Genomic DNA, 19073 nt, shown 5'->3' on the forward strand with positions numbered 1-19073 from the left:
AGAGGGACATAGAGAACTTCCCCTTGGGGTTCTGTGGTCCAAATGTGGGGATGGGAATTTAATGTAGAAAATCACCACTCACCTTCAGAACTGAATAGGGAGTATAGTTAGAATGGAAACAGATTAGGAAATAAGCTAAGAGAGAAGCCTGGTGTGGATAAAGCCTGATGTGGATTTACAAATCATATTTAGTGCAAGAATAAAAATTGAAGAGGTGATTTTAGGGCAAGGTGGACAGAGATTTATTTACTCATATTTAGTATTAAGATGCATCTCATAATGCACATTTAACTATAGAGGTTTATAGAATATGGAGTGGGAGAAAGAGCGATATATCTAAAACTTCCTGCCATTTACAAGGCCCACAGCCCTGCTTCCAGCCACATGTGCCTGCTATTTAAAATTGCTGTTCCTGGAGCCAGGTTGGCCTCCTGCCTGATAATCAAGAAATCTGGGTCTAGTCCCAGTTTGCCTACTGACATGCTGTAGTGCTTTGAGCTGATCACTTTGCCTCTTTGCCCTTATATATAGAAAAAAAATCTATCCCTTACTTACCTCAAAAGGACTCATTTTAGATTGAAAAAAATATTTAACATGCTCCCTGTGTAATGTAAATGACTGATACATGTGGGATCATAATTTAGTAAAGAGGTAAACCTCTTTAATTCACAAACATTATCTCACTGGCAATGAATTAGATCCACAGCAATTTGTGGTTTAGTAACAACTTTATCTTGAAGAGCTGGTAGCAAAACAATGCGTGGTTCAGTGTTTCATCATGGTTTGGTGGAAAGCACATGGCCTTTGGAAGGGCGCACACCTGAGTTCCAACTTTCTAATTTTGCTGAATGTTAACTCTGTCTCCTTGTCGAGGATATGAGGATACTTACTCTTTCTGAGCCTAGGTTTCTAGATCGGTAAATACAGCAACACTATATAAGTTATTGTGAGGAATTTATGAATGTGAAGTTATTAGCATTATGTCTGCCACTGATATTCAAATATGTTACTTTTTATTTATTTTAAAAAATTTCTTATGACCTGAATTCTTGCCACTGTCTGGAGGCCTCTAAGTTCTCAGTGATTTGGGGACTCACTAGGGCAAGGTTAGGAGGCCCATTTTAGGATGCCTTTCTAAATCAGTGCGAGGCTAGAGCTGCAAAATCTCAGCTTGAAATAACCCACTGGATTTGCTTCTGCCTGAGGAGCTGAGCCTGCTCCATGCTGATCTTTTGTGGGGGATGGGTGGATAATATTTCTTGGCCTGAATTCCAGGGTTAGTTCCAGTGGGTGTGGGGGCTCCACAGTTGCCCCAAGGTGAGAGGGTGACTAAGGTACTCATTGTTGCAGTGTGGCTACTGCAGGGTGACATGCCAGCTGAGGATATAGGTTAGTTATTTGGTAACTCCTTAGTCTGATTTGCAGCAATTTCTGTCCCTTTCCAACACATCTGTGTGTGCTGCAGGTTGTTGTAAGACTTCCAGGCATCCCTAAGATTCATCTTTTTAATAAACAGAAAGGAAAAATGGCCTATCTTTATTACCATCTAGGTTGGCTCTCTCAGAACCAGGAGGCTGCAGACCCCAGAGGCTTCTCAGTGCTGTCTCAGATGCTTCCATCCTTCATACGCTATTCCCATGGTAACCCTCAGGAAGGGAGAAGAGGGACAGCCATTAGAGGCTATTTTTAGACTTCTGGCCAGATGCTTTGACAAATCTACTGAGGGAAGGAAAATGTAGCAAATGTAGAAGAGGAGGATTTTTTCTTTTTTGCCAAAGACAATTTCATTTAAAATTCATATTAAACTGGAAAAGACCTTGAGAAATCATCCAACTTATCACACTACCTCTAGAAAGACCTACTTCCACATCATACAAAAAATTGTACAATAAAAACTTTTTTTGGAACATTTTACTGAGTAGTGTATTTTAATTTAAAAACCATACTTTCTACCCTGAATTTATCTCATATTCAGTCTCAGTCTCCTGAGCAAGGGAACTGGTAATGAGACTGAGTATAATGGCTCAAAATGTGGACTACACAACTGTGGGAGAACTGTTGGTTTGGGATATGCTACTAATGGCCCTGCCTAAGTTTGTGCAGTGTGCATCTTGTGCAACTGCACCCAGTGGTCCTTCTTTACTTATCATTTTGAAATGCAAGCCAGATTTAGCGCAACTCCTATCCTTCTTAAAACCCTTTAGGGATTTCTCATTGCTGTACGGTAAAAGACCCAAGCTTATTAAAATACAATGTGGCTATCAAATACAACATGGTGTCAACCCTTCATATCAATCTAGAATCACTTAATACCATTCTATTTTTCCCTGCTTGTGTATCAAGATGCAACCTCTAAAGAATGTCAAACACGTTATCTTCCTCCCATCTTAAGAGCTTTGTACTTGCATGTAATACTCCTCACACTCTTTACCTAATTTCTTTGTTAACTTCTTTTCTTCCAACTTAATCTCAAATATCAGAAAATATTGTCTTGATCTTTAAGACAAGAAGAGAAAACACCCAGGCACTATGCTTTCCTACCTACGTCTGCATTTCATTCATAGTACCTAGCAGCTTGTAATTGTGTATTTATGTTACACTTTGGCTTCCTATTACTTTTAACTATGAACTCCGTGTTGATATGGAATTGTATTGTTTGCTTAACATTATATACCTAGTGCTTAATACTGTGTTTGGCAAACAAATTATTCTAATGACTGAATGAATGACTGGCTGTTATTTTGTACTTTAATATTACTATCTTTCTTTAGGTTTGGAAAGTTCTCTGTTATTATGTCTTTGAGTAAACTTTCTACCCCTCTCTCTCTGTACCTTCTCTTTAAGGCCAATAACTCTTAGATTTACCTCTTTGAGGCTATCTTGTAAATCCTGTAGGTGTACTTCAATTATTTTTTATTATTTTCTTTTGACTTCTCTGACTATGTAGTTTCAAATAGCCTGTCTTCAAGCTCACTAATTCTTTATTCTTCTTGATTGATTATGCTGAGAGACCCTGATACATTCTTCAGTTTATCAATTGAATTGTTCAGCTTCAGAATTTCTGCTTGATTCTTTTAAATTATTTTAATCACTTGGTTAAATTTATCTGATAGAATTCTGAATTCCTTCTCTGTGTTATCTTGGATTTCACTGAGCTTCCTCAAAACAACTATTTTGAATACTTTGTCTGACAGGTCACTCTGTAATTTGTCATTGGTACCTTATTTAATTTATTTATCGATATCATGTTTTCCTGGATGCGTTTAATGCTTATAGATGTTTGTGAATATGTGGGCATTGAAGAGTTAGGTATTTATTCCAGTCTTTGCAGCGTGGGCTTGTTTGTACCCATCCATCTTGAGAAGGCTTTCAAAGTATTCAAAGGGAATTGAGTGCTGCGATGTATATCTTTGGTCACTGTAGCCATATATGTATTAGATAGCATACCAATGCCAGGAATGCTGTGACTCTTATAAACTTTGGTACTTAACCCTTGCTATGTGTCTCTTGGATGAATTCTTTCTTCTAAGTTATACAAGAACTGAGGACTCCTGCACTTCCTGGTAACAGAAATAAACTCAACTATATAAGGCAAACTAATTTTCAACAAAGGCACTCAGAAGATGCAATGGGGAAGTGATAGTCTCTTCAATAAATGTTGTTGGGAAAACTGAGTATCTACATGCAAAAGAATGAAATTGGACTCTTATCCTATACCACATATGCAAAATGGATTGAAGATCTAAGCATATGACTCCAAACTGTAAAATTCCTAGAAAACATAGGGGAAAGTCTCCTTGATACTACTCTTGTCAAGGAATTTTTCAGTTTTTGGATATTTTCTTCAAAACACAGGTAATATAAGAAAAAATTAACAAGTGGGACTACACAAAACTAAAATGCTTCTGTACAGCAAGGAAAATAATTAACAATATGATAATGCAGTTAATTGATTGGGAAAAAATATTTGTGAGCCATATATAGGTAAGGGGTTAATACTCCAAGTATACAGGAATACAAATAACTAACTCAGTAGCAAAAAGCAAATAGTCTAATACAAAAAAAGGGCAAATGACCAGAATAGACATCTCTGAAGAAGACATACAAATAGCCAAGAGATATATAAAAAAGTGCTCAACGTTAATAACATCAAAACCAAAATGGGAAATGCAAATCAAAATGACAATGAGATATCACCTTACACTTCTTCGGATGGCTACTATTAAAAAGACAAGAAATAGCAAGTGTTGTACATGTGTGAAGAAAAGGGTTCAATCTACTTCCCACTAGCAGATTATTGTAGCCATTATGAATATTATGAATATTCTTAAAGAAATATAAAATAGAGACTCACACCTGTAATTCCAGCACTTCGGGAGGCCGAAGTGAGTGGATCACAAGGTCAGGAGTTTGAGACCAGCCTGGCCAAGATGATGAAACCCTGTCTCTACTAAAAATACAAAAAAAAAAAAAAAATTAGCTGGGCATGGGGGTGGGCGCCTGTAGTCCCAGCTACTTGGGAGGCTGAGGCAGGAAAATTGCTTGACTCAGGAGGCAGAGGTTACAGTGAGTGGAGATTGCGCCACTGCACTCTAGGCTGGGAGACAGAGCAGGACTCCGTCTCAAAAAAAAAAAAAAAAAAAAAAGAAAGAAATAAACGAAAAATAGAACTATCATATAACCCAGCAATCCTCATTCTGGGTATGTAATCAAAGGAAATGAAATAACAAACTCTTAAAGTTATCTGCACTCTCATGGTTATGTTTTTTTGCATCATTATTTACAATTGCCAAGATATAGATACAACCTAAGTATCCTTAAGGATAAGTGAATATAGAAATTGCTGTATATATAAACAATGAATATAATTCAGCTTTAAAAATGAAACGGATATTGCTATTTGTGATAACATAGATGAACCTAAAGAATATTATGCTAAGTGAAATAAGCCAGGCAAAGAAAGAAAAATACTCCATGATCTCACTTATATGTGAAATCTGAAAACAAATCAACAAACATACAAACAAACAAAAGCAATCTCAAATACATAGAAACAGTTGAATGGTAACTGTTAGTAGTTGGGGGTAGAGGAGAAGTGGGGAGGATATAGTAGGGAGATGTTCTATGTTGACTGCAGTAATTATTTAACTCTGTATATCGAAACATCATATGACACCTCAAGTATGTACAACTTAAAAATATATAATATGTATCCAAATTCTGGGAAGCTTTTTACGACGTAGATTCTGAGTCAGTAGATCTGGGGTGAGGCCTGTGATTCTGCATATCCAACCTGTGTCTAACTAGCTCTAGAACTTAGCTCTACATTAGAATGACCATAGGAACTTAAAAAAAAAAAACCCAATTCAGAGGCCCCACTCTGGTGATTCTTATTTAATTGGTATGAGCTTCGCCTAGGATTTGGGGATTTCCAAGGACTCCCCAGTTTATTCTAATATTCAACTGGGAGATCTTGGAGTTCTTGGAGGATCGACTGATTGCAGTCAAAGCTCATCCTCAGCAACAGGTTAAGGGAGATCCATGTGATCTCATACGTTAACGACATCCAACCTGGCCACCCGATAAAGGTAATCTTGTTAGTATTTTGAAAATGCATGTGTCTTGGAGACACAGAAAGGTGGTATACACAGTTTGTGCTATAATCAGAGAGAATCTTATATGAATTGGTTAACATGGCAGTAGGACGGTCCAATCTTAAATTTTCCCACTTTGACACATCAGGGAAAAGTATTTCATAACAAATAATTCAAAAGTAAATGTAGCTATTTGAAGCAGTGGACCATTTTGGTAGAAAACTAATGCAGTGATAGTAGTCTTTGCATCCAGAGAAACAATGCATGATTACACAGATAATATGATGAGAAAAAAAGGGAACTTCTGTGCTCTTCTGAAAACCTCAGCATCTGCGGTGAGTTCCTGTGCCTTGCTTGCCCATACCTGTCAATATGAAGAGGCGCCATAGAACCCTGGGCACTTGATTATTCCTTCTAAAGATCAGTGTTTCTAAATCTAAAACATAGTAATAATTTTCTTTTTGTCATCAGTTATACACTGATTTTTTTCCACTGGCTTATTATTTTTTTAATCTTAAAAATTCCATGATGTGAAGTGTAATAGTTTTCTCTGCTTAACTAGGAATAGTACTGTGTGGCGAGTCTCACACTAGCTTTTTTCATATTTTCTCTTAATATTCTCAGCAAACTGGTTAGGTAGCTATTGTTATCATATTCTCATCACAGATGAGAACACTGAGACAATAGTTCATTAGCTTCCCAAAGATAAACAGGTGGCCAGTGGCAGAGCTCAGATATATCTGATTTTCAAGCTTATGCTTTATTTTTTTAAAATATATATTTTTTATTTTTATTTTAAGTTCTGGGGTACATGTGAAGGATGTGCAAGTTTGTTACGTAGGTAAACATGTGCCATGGTTGTTTGCTGTACCTATCCACCCATCAACTAGGTATTAAGCCCAGCATGCATTAGCTATTTTTCCTAATGCTCTTGCTCTCCCTACTTCACCCTCTGACAGGCCCCAGTGTGTGTTGTTCCCTTCCCTGTGTCCACATCCTCTCGTTGTTCACTTCCCACTTACAAGTGAGAAGATGTGGTGTTTGGTTTTCTGTTCTTGTGTTAGTTTGCTGAGGATGTTGGGTTTCAGTTCCATTCATGTTCCTGCAAAGAACATGATCTCACTCATTTTCATGGCTGCATAGTATTCCATGGTGTACATGTACCACATTTTCTTTATCTAGTCTATCATTCATGGGCATTTGGGTTGATTCCATGCCTTTGCTATTGTCAGTAGTGCTGCTATGCTCTCTTTATTTTAGTTGTAATAAATTGGCAGCATATGCCAAATTCTGTCTTCAGAAATATTGGTCCGCATGGTCTTTAAATGCATTTTTAGTTAGGTGTCACTATTTGTAAATTGGAAAATTTCCTATAAAAATCCAGATTTTAAGTTTCTACATAAAATAATTATGTGTAACCACAATGAAGTCACATGCCTGTAAGACAACAATTGCCTAAGTTGTGTAATTTAACATTTCTCTATTTAGATGCACTCTTACCCTTTCCCTGGTACTTCTTTTATTCCTGACCTGCTTCAGCATTTATGATATCAATTTAATCCCTCCAGGACTCTGGGTTTTCAACTTGACTCTACACTCTATTGAGAAAAGAAACAATTCTTGCATCTTTTATAAATTTTATCATCAGAAAAATTCTCTCTCCATGAGATGGAGACCTTTGTATTGGTATCATTATGACATTGGACCTTTGGAGTGTTACCTATTCATTGCATCTTGGCAGAGTGGTCTGACTTCTCTGCATACAAAGTAGTGGAGCTTAGTGTCCTACTGGCTTGCTTTAGCATTTAGCTGTCCGGAATGGTTTCCAAAGTTTTGGCTCCACGGGGGTTTTGCAAATTGCATGGTTGTGCTTTCAAAAATTATAGCTTAAAAAAGACTCATGTATCCCATGGTCTCATGGTATAGTTGTGTTCTGTTCAGTTTCCTTCAACTAAGACTGTAATAAGAAAGAAGAGAAGCTTTCTTATTGATTTCAGGATCTACCTGGTATGGCTCTTCAGCACACATTAGCGGTGCTGAGCACGGTTTCCCAGGAAAGATGTCTACTGACATCTGAGATGTAGAAAAAGATTCTCACACAGGGCAGTCTTCATCTTGTTTTTGAGTGTTGCTTGCCTCCACTCCAGTGTATCTGATTCCTTGTTTACTTTTTATGCCTGTCTTTGACCCTCCACTCACTTAGGTGTTGGTTTCTGTGCACTTGTATTCTAAAACATTTAATTTTTTATTTCTTGTGGCAGAGCTTTCTCATTACATGTGAGAGCCCTATCACTCAACAGAGCCCTTGCACATATGTTATGCTATTTAAACCTTAGAAAAATCCCATGATATAGGTCTTGTTATTCGCAGAAAACTGTTACCCCAAAGACTCTACAATTTGATAAATTGATAAGTAGAAGAATTTTAACTGGCTAAATACTAGCCTTGACTATTCTGCATAAGTTTATTTTGAGTCAGTAGATCTGGCGTGAGGCCTGTGCCTCACGCCAGATCTACTGACTCAAAATTAACTTATGCAGAATAGTCAAGGTTAACTTTAGGTTTATAAAACTTTAAGTTTAAACCTTAGTCAAGGCATAAACTTTAGGTTTATGAAACAGATATAGTAATTGAGCAATGTTTACACAACATGAGAAAAATATTTCAGTCATTTATTATTTTACCACATGGCATCCCATGTGAGACATGATCAATTTTAAGATTAGCCATTACTTGATATGCTATTAAGAAGATAAAAAAATTAAATTATGTAATATAAATTATAGTGATTGTTATCTGTATCTCAATTACAGATGTTGTAACTTAAAAAGAGAAGTCTTTGAATTGACAAATGAGTTCACTCAACTTTTATTGCATACCTTTAATGCAATTTTTAATTGTCTTAAAATAATAAGACACAAGAAAGTAAAAGCACACATTCTTACAACTCCATGTTTTCCCTTCAGCAACCATCAACTGACCTAGAATTTGACCGTGTAGTGATTTATACCACCTGCCTTCGTGTGGTCCGGACAACCTTTGAAAGATGTGAACTGGTTAGAAAGATTTTCCAGAACCATCGTGTAAAATTTGAAGAGAAAAACATAGCCCTGAATGGTGAATATGGAAAAGAATTAGACGAACGATGTCGGCGAGTTTCTGAAGCTCCTTCTCTCCCTGTTGTGTTCATTGATGGCCATTACCTTGGGGTAAGTAATTTGCCAAGGAAAGTCTTTTTCACAGAACGCAAAAAAGGATAATAGAAATCTATAACAATCTATAAATTTGCAGCGTAACTACTGGAATACTTGCTGGTTTTTTTGGAGCTCAAAGCAAAGGGATTGGAGCACTTATTTCTGTCTCAGACAATGAGCTGCCACAGTGCTCCTCCCTGCAGAAGCACGGTGAGATAAAATCAGCATGAAATTGCATTTTTGAATAGAAATAAATTTTTAAAAATATTCAGTTGACTTCAATTTTGCATTGTGAAGCTTGGCATGTGGGATAAAGACTGCATTTTTAGTGTAGGCAAGAAAAATGGATATTTATAAGATATATGTTTATAAATTCTCGTATACTGTATTATCAATCAGTTTCCTACCTAATGAACCTAGGATGAGAATCCTGAAATGAAATCAATGAGAAATGGGGCCTGGAGCCAGAATTTCATCTGCTTCTTGTTAAAATTATTTTGGACTTGGGTAGTGCAGCAGTTTGAGACATAAATTCAGGCTTACGGTAAGGAGAGAGAACTCCCAGAGCAGCAGTAGGACATGCCTGTTTCATTTCTCTTCGAATAATACTGTTAGTGTAATTAACCTCTATTGATCTGTGAACATCTTGTGGAAGAAGCCCATGGAGAGGGCTCCAGAGAGTACACTTTGGAAAGGGTGACAGTAAAGAGCCAAAGGGCACCAGCAACCAGTTTAGGGGCTGACTACATGATCACTTATCATAGAACAGAGACCGTCAAACCACAGATGGTTGCTTGGATCTTGCTTTTGTTTAGCATCTGGTCTTAACCTTCATTTTTCAGAGGAGCTTATAAAAGTCTATAACAGGAGATGCTCATTTTGTTTCAGGGAAACAATCTGTGTTTCAATATCCTGTCATCTTATGAAAAGATAAATGTAGGGAAGCCATGATTCAATAGCTATGACATGTGATTTTACTTTTAACCAGAGCTGGACACACACTACATTCTTTAGTAGAGGAATGCTGATTTGAAGTATTGATCCTCTTTTTGATGTATTTCAACATATGTCCTTAGGTTGCAGAAAATTACAACAATAGCAGTAATAATCATGGTAAAAATAATAAATAATAATAGTAATGATAACAACATTCTTCTGCACTCACAGCTTTGCGTCTGTCATCTCACATAATCCTCAGGGTAGTCTTAGAAATCAACTTTCATATGGCATACTGGTTAAGAGCAAGCACTGGGGTCAGACAGACTTGTTTTAAGTTCCTGTCCTGACACCATGTGACTCTGTGCTTTGGTTTTTCTCATTTGTAAAATGGGAATGAGAATACAACTTGTAGGCTGATTGTGAGAATACTGAGCTAATACATATTAAGCACTTGGTTCCTGAGCCTGAAACAAAGTATGTATTTAGGAAATATGAAGAATTATCCCTATTTTGCAAAAGAAAACATTAATTCCTTTGCTCCAAGTGACATAGCTGGCTAAGTGACCAGCACTCAAAGTTATGCCTGTCTGACTCCCCAAACCCTTGCTCTTTGGCACATCACCTCAAGGAAAGGAATCTTTGCCTGTTTGCTGGTATAGTTTTAGGACCTCAAACAGGGCTTAATGCAAAGTAAGTGTTCAAATGAACATATGTTGAACGGATGGATGAATGAGGCTATATTGCCTCATCATGCTTCCTTCCTTTTCTCCCTAAGACATTCTTTCATAAAGAAGGGATCTGATAAACTCAAGCACACCAGGGAGAAAACATAACTTGTACAGGCTATGAACATTTGCCTTTTTTAACTTGGGAAAATGTCTGACAATGTAAGAGATTTCCCACTGTGGAATTTCAATTTCTGTGCAACTGCACAGTTAAAATTAGTGGGCAATGCCTTCAATGCATAGGTATAAAGTTGGCTTTTCTTATTCAGAAACCAGACTGCTTATCTTCTCACCGCTTCTGAGACAATTTAGAGGCTATTGCAATGCCTGTCCTGCGATTTGTCCTTTAGTTTGAGGAATCTCAGAGGGAGGGTGAAACAGACAAATGAGGTAGGGAGCTTGCTTCTTTCTCAGTTGCTTTTTTCTGTGATCACTTTATTTACACACTTGGTAGCCTAGGGGAGGAAGTATCACACAGGTGCTACCTTGCTGTTTCTATAATTTAAGCTAATGCTCTGAAACTAGAGAGTCCAGAAACAGATTTTTCCCCTTCTTTTTTTGCTTATAAGAGGAAAATTTCTTCTAAATCTTTAATTCAAAATGGCCAACACTCCAGAACAATAAAGTCCCCTCCTATTAAAACAGCCTGTTTATATAAATTGCCATGCACTATTGTAAATGGAATACATTGCTTGAATTATAGAACCATTTTCCTGCACTATGCATGCATCTGAAAAGGAAGGATGCCCTCTGCTGGGTTTTGACACCTGGTGAAATGTAATTTTAAGGGAGGAAAAGAAGCTGATGTTGGTAATTTCCTTAACATCTGTGGTGTTTTAAACAGACACATGAAACCACTTGATTTAGTTTAAATTTAGATGGGTGAGAAAAATCAAGATGTGTGAATCATCTGCACAATACAATTTTTTTTATAGGAAGGAGAGAGAAAAATAGAAAAACAGAAACAGCCAGAGAATGAGGTAGACAGAGACAGAAAGTGAGGCATCTGGAGGCAGACTCGGGGAGATGGGAAGGAGAACAGGAGAACATTTTGTAACTTCCTTTGTATTACTCTCAGTGTTACCTGATCCACGGTGGGTGGTGCCAGAGGAATTTAATTATCTTCATCAAAGTGAAAATAATAGAGTTTGATGGACAAGAAGGATTACAAGGACACTAAGCTCTTTATTTCCTGATCATTCTCTTCCCCAACCAAACTAAAAAATGAAGATGGAAGCAATGAAACAATCAAGGAAAAAATACTTTGGAAGATAAAGCTACATTGCCCTAGGATACTCCATTGTAGGGGTGGGGGAGCAAATTCAGTTTGGAACTTGTTTAAGGTAACTATTTTATCATTTTGCATCAGAAAGTTTTTTTACACAAAAAAGATTGTGTTCAAATAGTTACAACATAAATTATCTTAGAAATGCCAGTAGAAAATAAATTAGAAATAGTGGCTTGTCTGGACCAACCATAAGCCTTCACAGTAGAAATCCACAAAACTCACATTGGAATAGAGCTATAAAACATAGAATGAACCTAAGTGGGATCTCTAGTGACAGACAGAGAGAAGAACAGAAGGGCCATTAATCAAGATAGATTTCTCAAACTACATGATACTGGGGTATGACTGCTTGGTAATTCTATATATGTTTAAAGTACTGTATTATTCTATTTAAGAGATCCCACATAGCCAAGTCAATTCTAAGCAAAAAGAACAAAGCTGGAGGCATCACACTACCTGACTTCAAACTATACTATAAGGCTACAGTAATCAAAACACCATGGTACTGGTACCAAAACAGAGGTATAGACCAATGGAACAGAACAGAGGCCTCGGAGGCAACACCACACATCTACAACCATCTGATCTTTGACAAACCTGACAAAAACAAGCAATGGGGAAAGGATTCCCTGTTTAATAAATGGTGTTGGGAAAACTGGCTAGCCATGTGCAGAAAGCAGAAACTGGACCCCTTCCTGACACCTTACACTAAAATTAATTCCAGATAGACTAAAACCTTAAACATAAGACCTAACACCATAAAAACCTTAGAAGAAAACCTAGGCAAAACCATTCAGGACATAGGCATAGGCAAGGACTTCATGACTAAATCACCAAAGGCATTGACAACAAAAGCCAAAATAGAGAAATGGGATCTAATTAAACTCCAGAACTTCTGCACAGCAAAAGAAACAATCATTAGAGTGAACCGGCAACCAACAGAATGGGAAAAAAGTTTTGCAATCTACCCATCTGACAAAGGACTTACATCAAAAATCTACAAAGAACTAGAACAGATTTACAAGAAACAAACAAACAAACCCATTCAAAAGTGGGCAAAGGATATGAACAGACACTTTTCAAAAGAACACATAAATGAGGCCAACAAACATATGAAAAAATGCTCATCATCACTAGTCATTAAGAAATGCAGATGAAAACTACATTGAGATACCATCTCACGCCAATTAGAATGGCAATCATTAAAAAATCTGGAGACAACAGATACTGGAGAGAATGTGGAGAAATAGGAACACTTTTACACTGTTGGTGGGAGTGTAAATTAGTTCAACCATTGTGGAAGACTGCGGCAATTCCTCAAGGACCCAGAAATAGAAATTCCATTTGACCCAGCAATCCCATTACTGGGTATATATCCAGAGGATTATAAATTATTCTATTATAAGGACACATGCACACGAATGTTCGTTGCAACACTGTTTACAATAGCAAAGACGTGGAACCAACCCAAATCGATGATAGACTGGACAGGTAAAATGTGGCACATATACACCATGGAATACTATGCAGCCATAAAAAATGAGTTCGTGTCCTTTGTAGGGACATGGATGAACCTGGAAACCATCATTCTCAGCAAACTGACACAGGAACAGAGAATCAAGCACCACATTTTCTCACTCATAGGCAGGTGTTGAACAATGAGAACACATGGACACAGGGAGGGGGGCATCATGCATTGAGGTCTATTTCAGGGGGACTAGGAGAGGGACAGTGGGGCTAGGGAGTTGGGGAGGGATAACATGGTGAGAAATGCCAGATATAGGTGATAGGGATGGAGGCAGCAAACCGCATTGCCATGTATGTACCTATGCAACAATCCTGCATGTTCTTTACATGAACCCCAGAACCTAAAATGCAATAAAAAATATATATATATTTAAAAAAATAAAGAACACTAGTATTAAGCATCACTAGCTTACAAACTAGAAATGCAAACTCTAGGTCCATTTCTAAGGACTACTCACAAAGTTTCTCAGCAAACACGGGTGCCCAAGGAAGCTCTGCCACAGTCAAGAAGCAGTCAGCTCCAGAAGCTTACTGCTTTTGTTGGGATTCACCTGTTGCTCTGCATCCTCATCAGCATTTGGTGTTGTCAATCTTCTGGTATTAGCCACTGTAATTGATGTGTAGTGATATCTCATTGTTGTTTTAACTTGCCTTTGCCTAATGACATATGATGTGGAACATCTTTATAATATGCTTATTGGCCACCTTATTTGGTGAGGTATCTATTAAGGTCTTTGGCTCATTTTTAAGTCAGGTTGTTCATTTTCTTATTGTTGAGTTGTAAGTGTTCTTTGTATATTTTGGATAACAGCTCTTTATTGGATATGTTTTTTGCAGGTATTTTCTTGAGTCTGTGGCTTGTCTTTTCACTCTCTTGACAATGTCTCTTAAGAGTAAAAATTTTTTAATATTAATAAAGTTCACTTTATCCCCTTATGTGTAATTTCTTTCATGCATCCTACTTTTGATGTTGTATCTAAAAAATGATCACCAAACCCTAGATCATCTAGATTTGCTCCAAAGTTATCTTCTAGGAGTGTTATAGTTAACATGTGACATTTAAGTTTTTAATCTATTTTGAGTTAACTTTTTTGAGTAATAATGTTTGTGTCTAGATTAATTTTATTTTGCATGGATGCTCAATTGTTCCAGGCCCATTTGTTGAAAAGACTATCTTTTCTCCATAAAATTCCTTTACTGCTTTGTCAAAGATGAGTTGACTATGTTTATATGGTTCTATTTCTGGGTTCTCTATACCGTTCTACTGGCTATTTATCTATTATATTACAAATGTAATCCACTTTTTAAAAAATATTTCTTTTATATATCTCACTTAACATGTTCAATATTTCTTCTTTTTGAGTGTATGGGATACAGGTATAATAACTGTTTTAACCTACTTATCTGACAATTGTAGTATCTGTGTCAGTTCTAGTTTGTTTCAACTGATTGATTTTTCTCTTCATTTTTAGTCATATTTTTCTACTTTTATGCTTACTTGGTAATTTTTGTTTAGACGTCACATATTGTGAATTTTACATTTTGAGGTAAAAATATTCCTTGTTGGGACAATTTTTTTTGACAGAGTCTTGCTCTGTTATCCAGGCTGGAGGGCAGCGGAATGATCTTGGCTCACTGCAATCTCTACCTTCTGGGTTTAAGTGATTCCCCTGCCTCAGCCTCATAAGTAGCTGGGACTACAGGCTAACACCACCATGCCTGACTAATTTTTTGTATTTTAGTAAAGATGGGGTTTTACTATGTTGGCCAGTATGGTCTCGGTCTTCTGACCTTGTTATTGGTCTGCTTCAGCCTCCCAAAGTGCTGGCATTACAGGCGTGAGCCACCATGCCAGACTAATTGTTTATACCTATAGATATTCATCAGTGTTTTGCTGAGGTACAGTTAAATTTCTTGGTAAGAGTTTGATCCCTTGGGTTTTGTTTCTTAAGGTCTTCTAGTTAGGGTCTGAGTAGTGTTTGGTCTAAAGCTAACTATTTCCCAGTGCTGATCAAAATCTTGTGAGCACTTTACTCAATGCCCCATGAATTATGAGGTTTTCTAGTCTTACTGGTGGGAACAGGTACTATTTTAGGTTCTTTTTTAAGGTAATGTCTCCTTTAATTCTTTCAGATATTTATTTTGCTTGCCTTCAGTGGTTTTCTCAGATGAGGATACTGATCAGCACTCTGCTGAGCAGCCAGGCTGGGCCCTCAACTCATATCCAGGGTTCTCAGTGAAGCTCTTTATTCTCTAAAACTCTATCCATGAACTCTACCCATCATGGTCTTCTGACCCTCAGGTCTGTTTCCTCAACTCAGGGAGTCCTCCAGCCCTTCTGCACCCTGCTTGGAAAAGTTGCCAAGCTGTCATGGCAGTCACCTTGGGTAGCCATAGAGCTCACTTCATCTATTTTCTACCTCTCTGAGATCATCATTCATTGTTGTCTAATGTCCAGTATTATGAAACCAATGGTTAAAAAATTATTATTGTTTATCAAAATAGAACAATTGGTCTACTTTCAGGCAATATAACAAAGTAAAGTAAAATTTTTAGACTGGATGACTATGGCAGTTACAAATTACATTCATTTCTGAATAACAATGGTTCTTTTACACACACACACTAAACAACAATGAAACGTAAATCTTTAAAATCTAGGAGATTTGTATTTTTTTCCTGTATGCAAAATGTACAGAAAAGTGCACTGGAGAGAGTATAAAGTTTTACGATACAATCTAGCACCACTTTCTAATTTTTAGTTCTGCCATTCTTAGCACAGCTCAACTTCTAATAGTTTAAGGTACTTACCGACACTTTTGCCATCATACCTGTATTCTAAACAGAAAAGGAATACAAAAGAAAAGAAAAAAAATACGTACTTCTTAAAAGAAGGAAGTTCCTTTTAAAAGAGTCTTTTTTTTTTTTTTTTTTTTTTTTTTTAGGAAACTCACTCAACTTCCACTTGGATTTTCTTCTTCACCTTTAGTAGCAAAGAAGGATAGGAATACAATTTTCTAGATATCACATTTATAGGCTGAAAAAAATCAGATATTTCTTAGTACTGCATAGAAACACGAGACCACGGATACTGGGTAGGCATTTATTGTCTGCCAAGGTGATCAAAGCCTGTTTTGAGTGGTTGACTAGAACAATTCCTTCAAGCTGTATGTGTTTCTTATTAGTTATTTCCATGTAGTCAACAACTCCCTGTTAATAAGGGCTGCAGAGATGGTGGGGAGTCTTTGGTAAATTGGGCGTTTCTGTATGGGAGTGTTATTATGATTATATAAAATGATAACTGTGTCATAAACCATTACTAGAAAGTTAAGTGCTTTGTTATGTTTTGAAACTGCCCTGTTTTAAACCACATGATAGTATTTGCCATATGCATATGAGAAGTATGAGAAGTAATTTTTAAATTTTGGGGTCATAGGAGTCTTTGAATATCTGCTGAAATATATTGATAGTTTCTGTTTTAGTCTGTTTTCACACTGCTATAAAGAACTACCTGAGACTGGGCAATTTATGAAGAAAAGAAGTTTGACTCACAGTTCCACAGGCTTAATAGGAAGCACAGTTGGAAGACCTCAGGAACCTTACAACTACGGTAGAAGGTGAAGGGAAAGCAAGCATGTCTTTACCATGGTGGAGCTGGGTAAGAGAGAGAGAGCGCAAAGGGAGGAAATGCCACACACTTTCAAACAACCAGATATCATGAGAACTTACTATCATAAGAAGAGCAAGGGGGAAGTCTGCCCCCATGATTCAATCACCTTCCATCAGGCCCCTCCCCTGACACACAGGGATTACAATTTGAGATGAGATTTGGGTGGGGACAGAGGGCCAAATCATACCATTATACCCAGGGACTCTCCCAAATCTCAAGTCTTTCTCACATTTTAAAACACATTCATGCCATCCCAACAGTCCCCCATGGTCTTAACTCATTCTAGCATTAACCCAAAAGTCCAAGTTCAAAGTCTCATCTGAGACAAGGCAAGTCCCTTCCACCTATGAACCTGTAAAATAAAAAACAAGTTAGTTACTTCCAAGATACAATGGGGATACAGGCATTGGATAAATGCTCCCATTCCAAAAGGGAGAAATTGGCCAAAACCAAGGGGCTACAGGCCCTATGCAAGTCCAAAACTCAGCAGGGCAGTTGTTAAATCTCACAGCTCTGACAAATTAAAAATAGAACCACTATTCAACCCTGCAATACCATTACTGAGCATATACCCCCAAAAAATTATAAATCATTCTACCATAAAGAAACATGCATTTGTATGTTCATTGGAACACTGTTCACAATAAGAAAGACATGAAATCAACCTAGGTGCCTATCAATGGTGGATTGAATAAAGAAAATGTGGTACAAATACACCACAGAATACTATTCAGCCCTTAAAAAGAATTAAATCAGGCCGGGTGCAGTGGCTCATGCCTGTAATCCCAGCACTTTGGGAGGCAGAAGCAGGTGGATCACCCGAGGTCGGGAGTTCAAGACCAGCCAGGCCAATATGGAGAAACCCCATCTCTACTAAAAATACAAAATTTGCCAGGTGTGATGATGCATGCCTGTAATCCCAGCTATTCAGGAGGCTGAGGCAGGAGAATCACTTGAACCCAGGAGGTGGAGGTTGTGGTGAGCCCAGATTGCACCATTGCACTCCTGCCTGGACAACAAGTGTGAAACTCCATCTCAAAAAAAAAAAAGACAAAAAAAATTAAATCAGGTTCTTTGCAGGAACATGGATGCAGCTAAAGGCCATTATCCTACAGAAATTAATGTAGGAACAGAAAAGCAAATACCACATGTTCTCACTAAGTGGGAGCTAAACACTGGGTGCACATTTGACATAAAGATGAGAACAATAGAACTGGGGATGACTAGATGGGAGATGGAAGGAGAGGGGAAAGGGCTGAAAAACTATATATCAGATACTCTGCTCACCACTTGAGCAATGGAATCATTCATACCCCAAGTCTCAATATCACACAATATACCCATGTAACAAACCTGCATGTGTTACCCCGAATCTAAAATAAAAATCGAATTTTTTTAAAAAAGAAGAAAAACCAAATCTCCTTTGACTTCATGTCTCACATCCAGGGTATGCTGATGCAAGAAGTGGGCTCCCAAGGCTTTGGGCAGTTCTGCCTCTTTGACTCTGCAGGGTACAGGTCCAGCAACTGCTTTCATAGGCTGGTGTTGAGTGTCTGAAGCTTCTTCCAAGCACATGGTGCAAGCTGTCAGTGGATCTATTATTCTGGAGTCTGGAGGGTGATAGTCCTCTTCTCATAGCTCTACTGGGCAGTGCCCCAGTGGGAACTCTGTGTGGGCGCTCCAACTCCACATTTCCCCTCAGCACTGGTTCTCCATGAGGACGCCACTCCCCTCAGCAAACTTCTGCCTGGATATTCACACATTTCTTTATATCTTATGAAATCTAAGTGGAAGTTCCCAAACCTGTATTCTTGCCTTCTTCACACCCACAGGGCCAACATCACATGGAAGCTGCCAAGGCTTGGGGCTTGCACTCTCTGAAGCCATGGCCCAAGCCATACTTTGTCCTCTTTTAGCCACAACTGAAGCTGGAGTTTCTGGGATGTAGAACAACATGTCCCAAGGCTGCACAGAGCAGTGGGGCCCTGGGCATGGCCCATGTAATTATTTTTTCCCCCTAGGCCTCTGGGTCTGTGGTGGGAGGGAGTGCTCTGAAGGTCTCTGAAATGCCCTGGACACATTTGCCTCATTGTCTTGGCTATTGTCCTTTTTATGTATGCATATTTCTTCAGCCAG

The 19073-nt window shown here is 37.9% G+C and overlaps 1 protein-coding gene across 1 annotated transcript in view; it reads left to right on the forward strand.

The window, feature by feature from the left end:
* GRXCR1 (glutaredoxin and cysteine rich domain containing 1) overlaps positions 1-19073 on the forward strand; it is a 141813-nt gene that overhangs the window by 65150 nt on the left and 57590 nt on the right. The window contains exon 2 of the mRNA XM_012475007.2: positions 8561-8803. Coding sequence (XP_012330430.2) covers positions 8561-8803 — 243 coding nt within the window. The remainder of the gene's footprint in view (positions 1-8560; positions 8804-19073) is intronic.

This window comes from Aotus nancymaae, unplaced genomic scaffold, assembly GCF_030222135.1.
Source record: "Aotus nancymaae isolate 86718 unplaced genomic scaffold, 86718_ANA_hifiasm-v0.15.2.pri h1tg000006l, whole genome shotgun sequence".
In the NCBI taxonomy this organism is placed as follows: Eukaryota; Metazoa; Chordata; class Mammalia; order Primates; family Aotidae; genus Aotus; species Aotus nancymaae.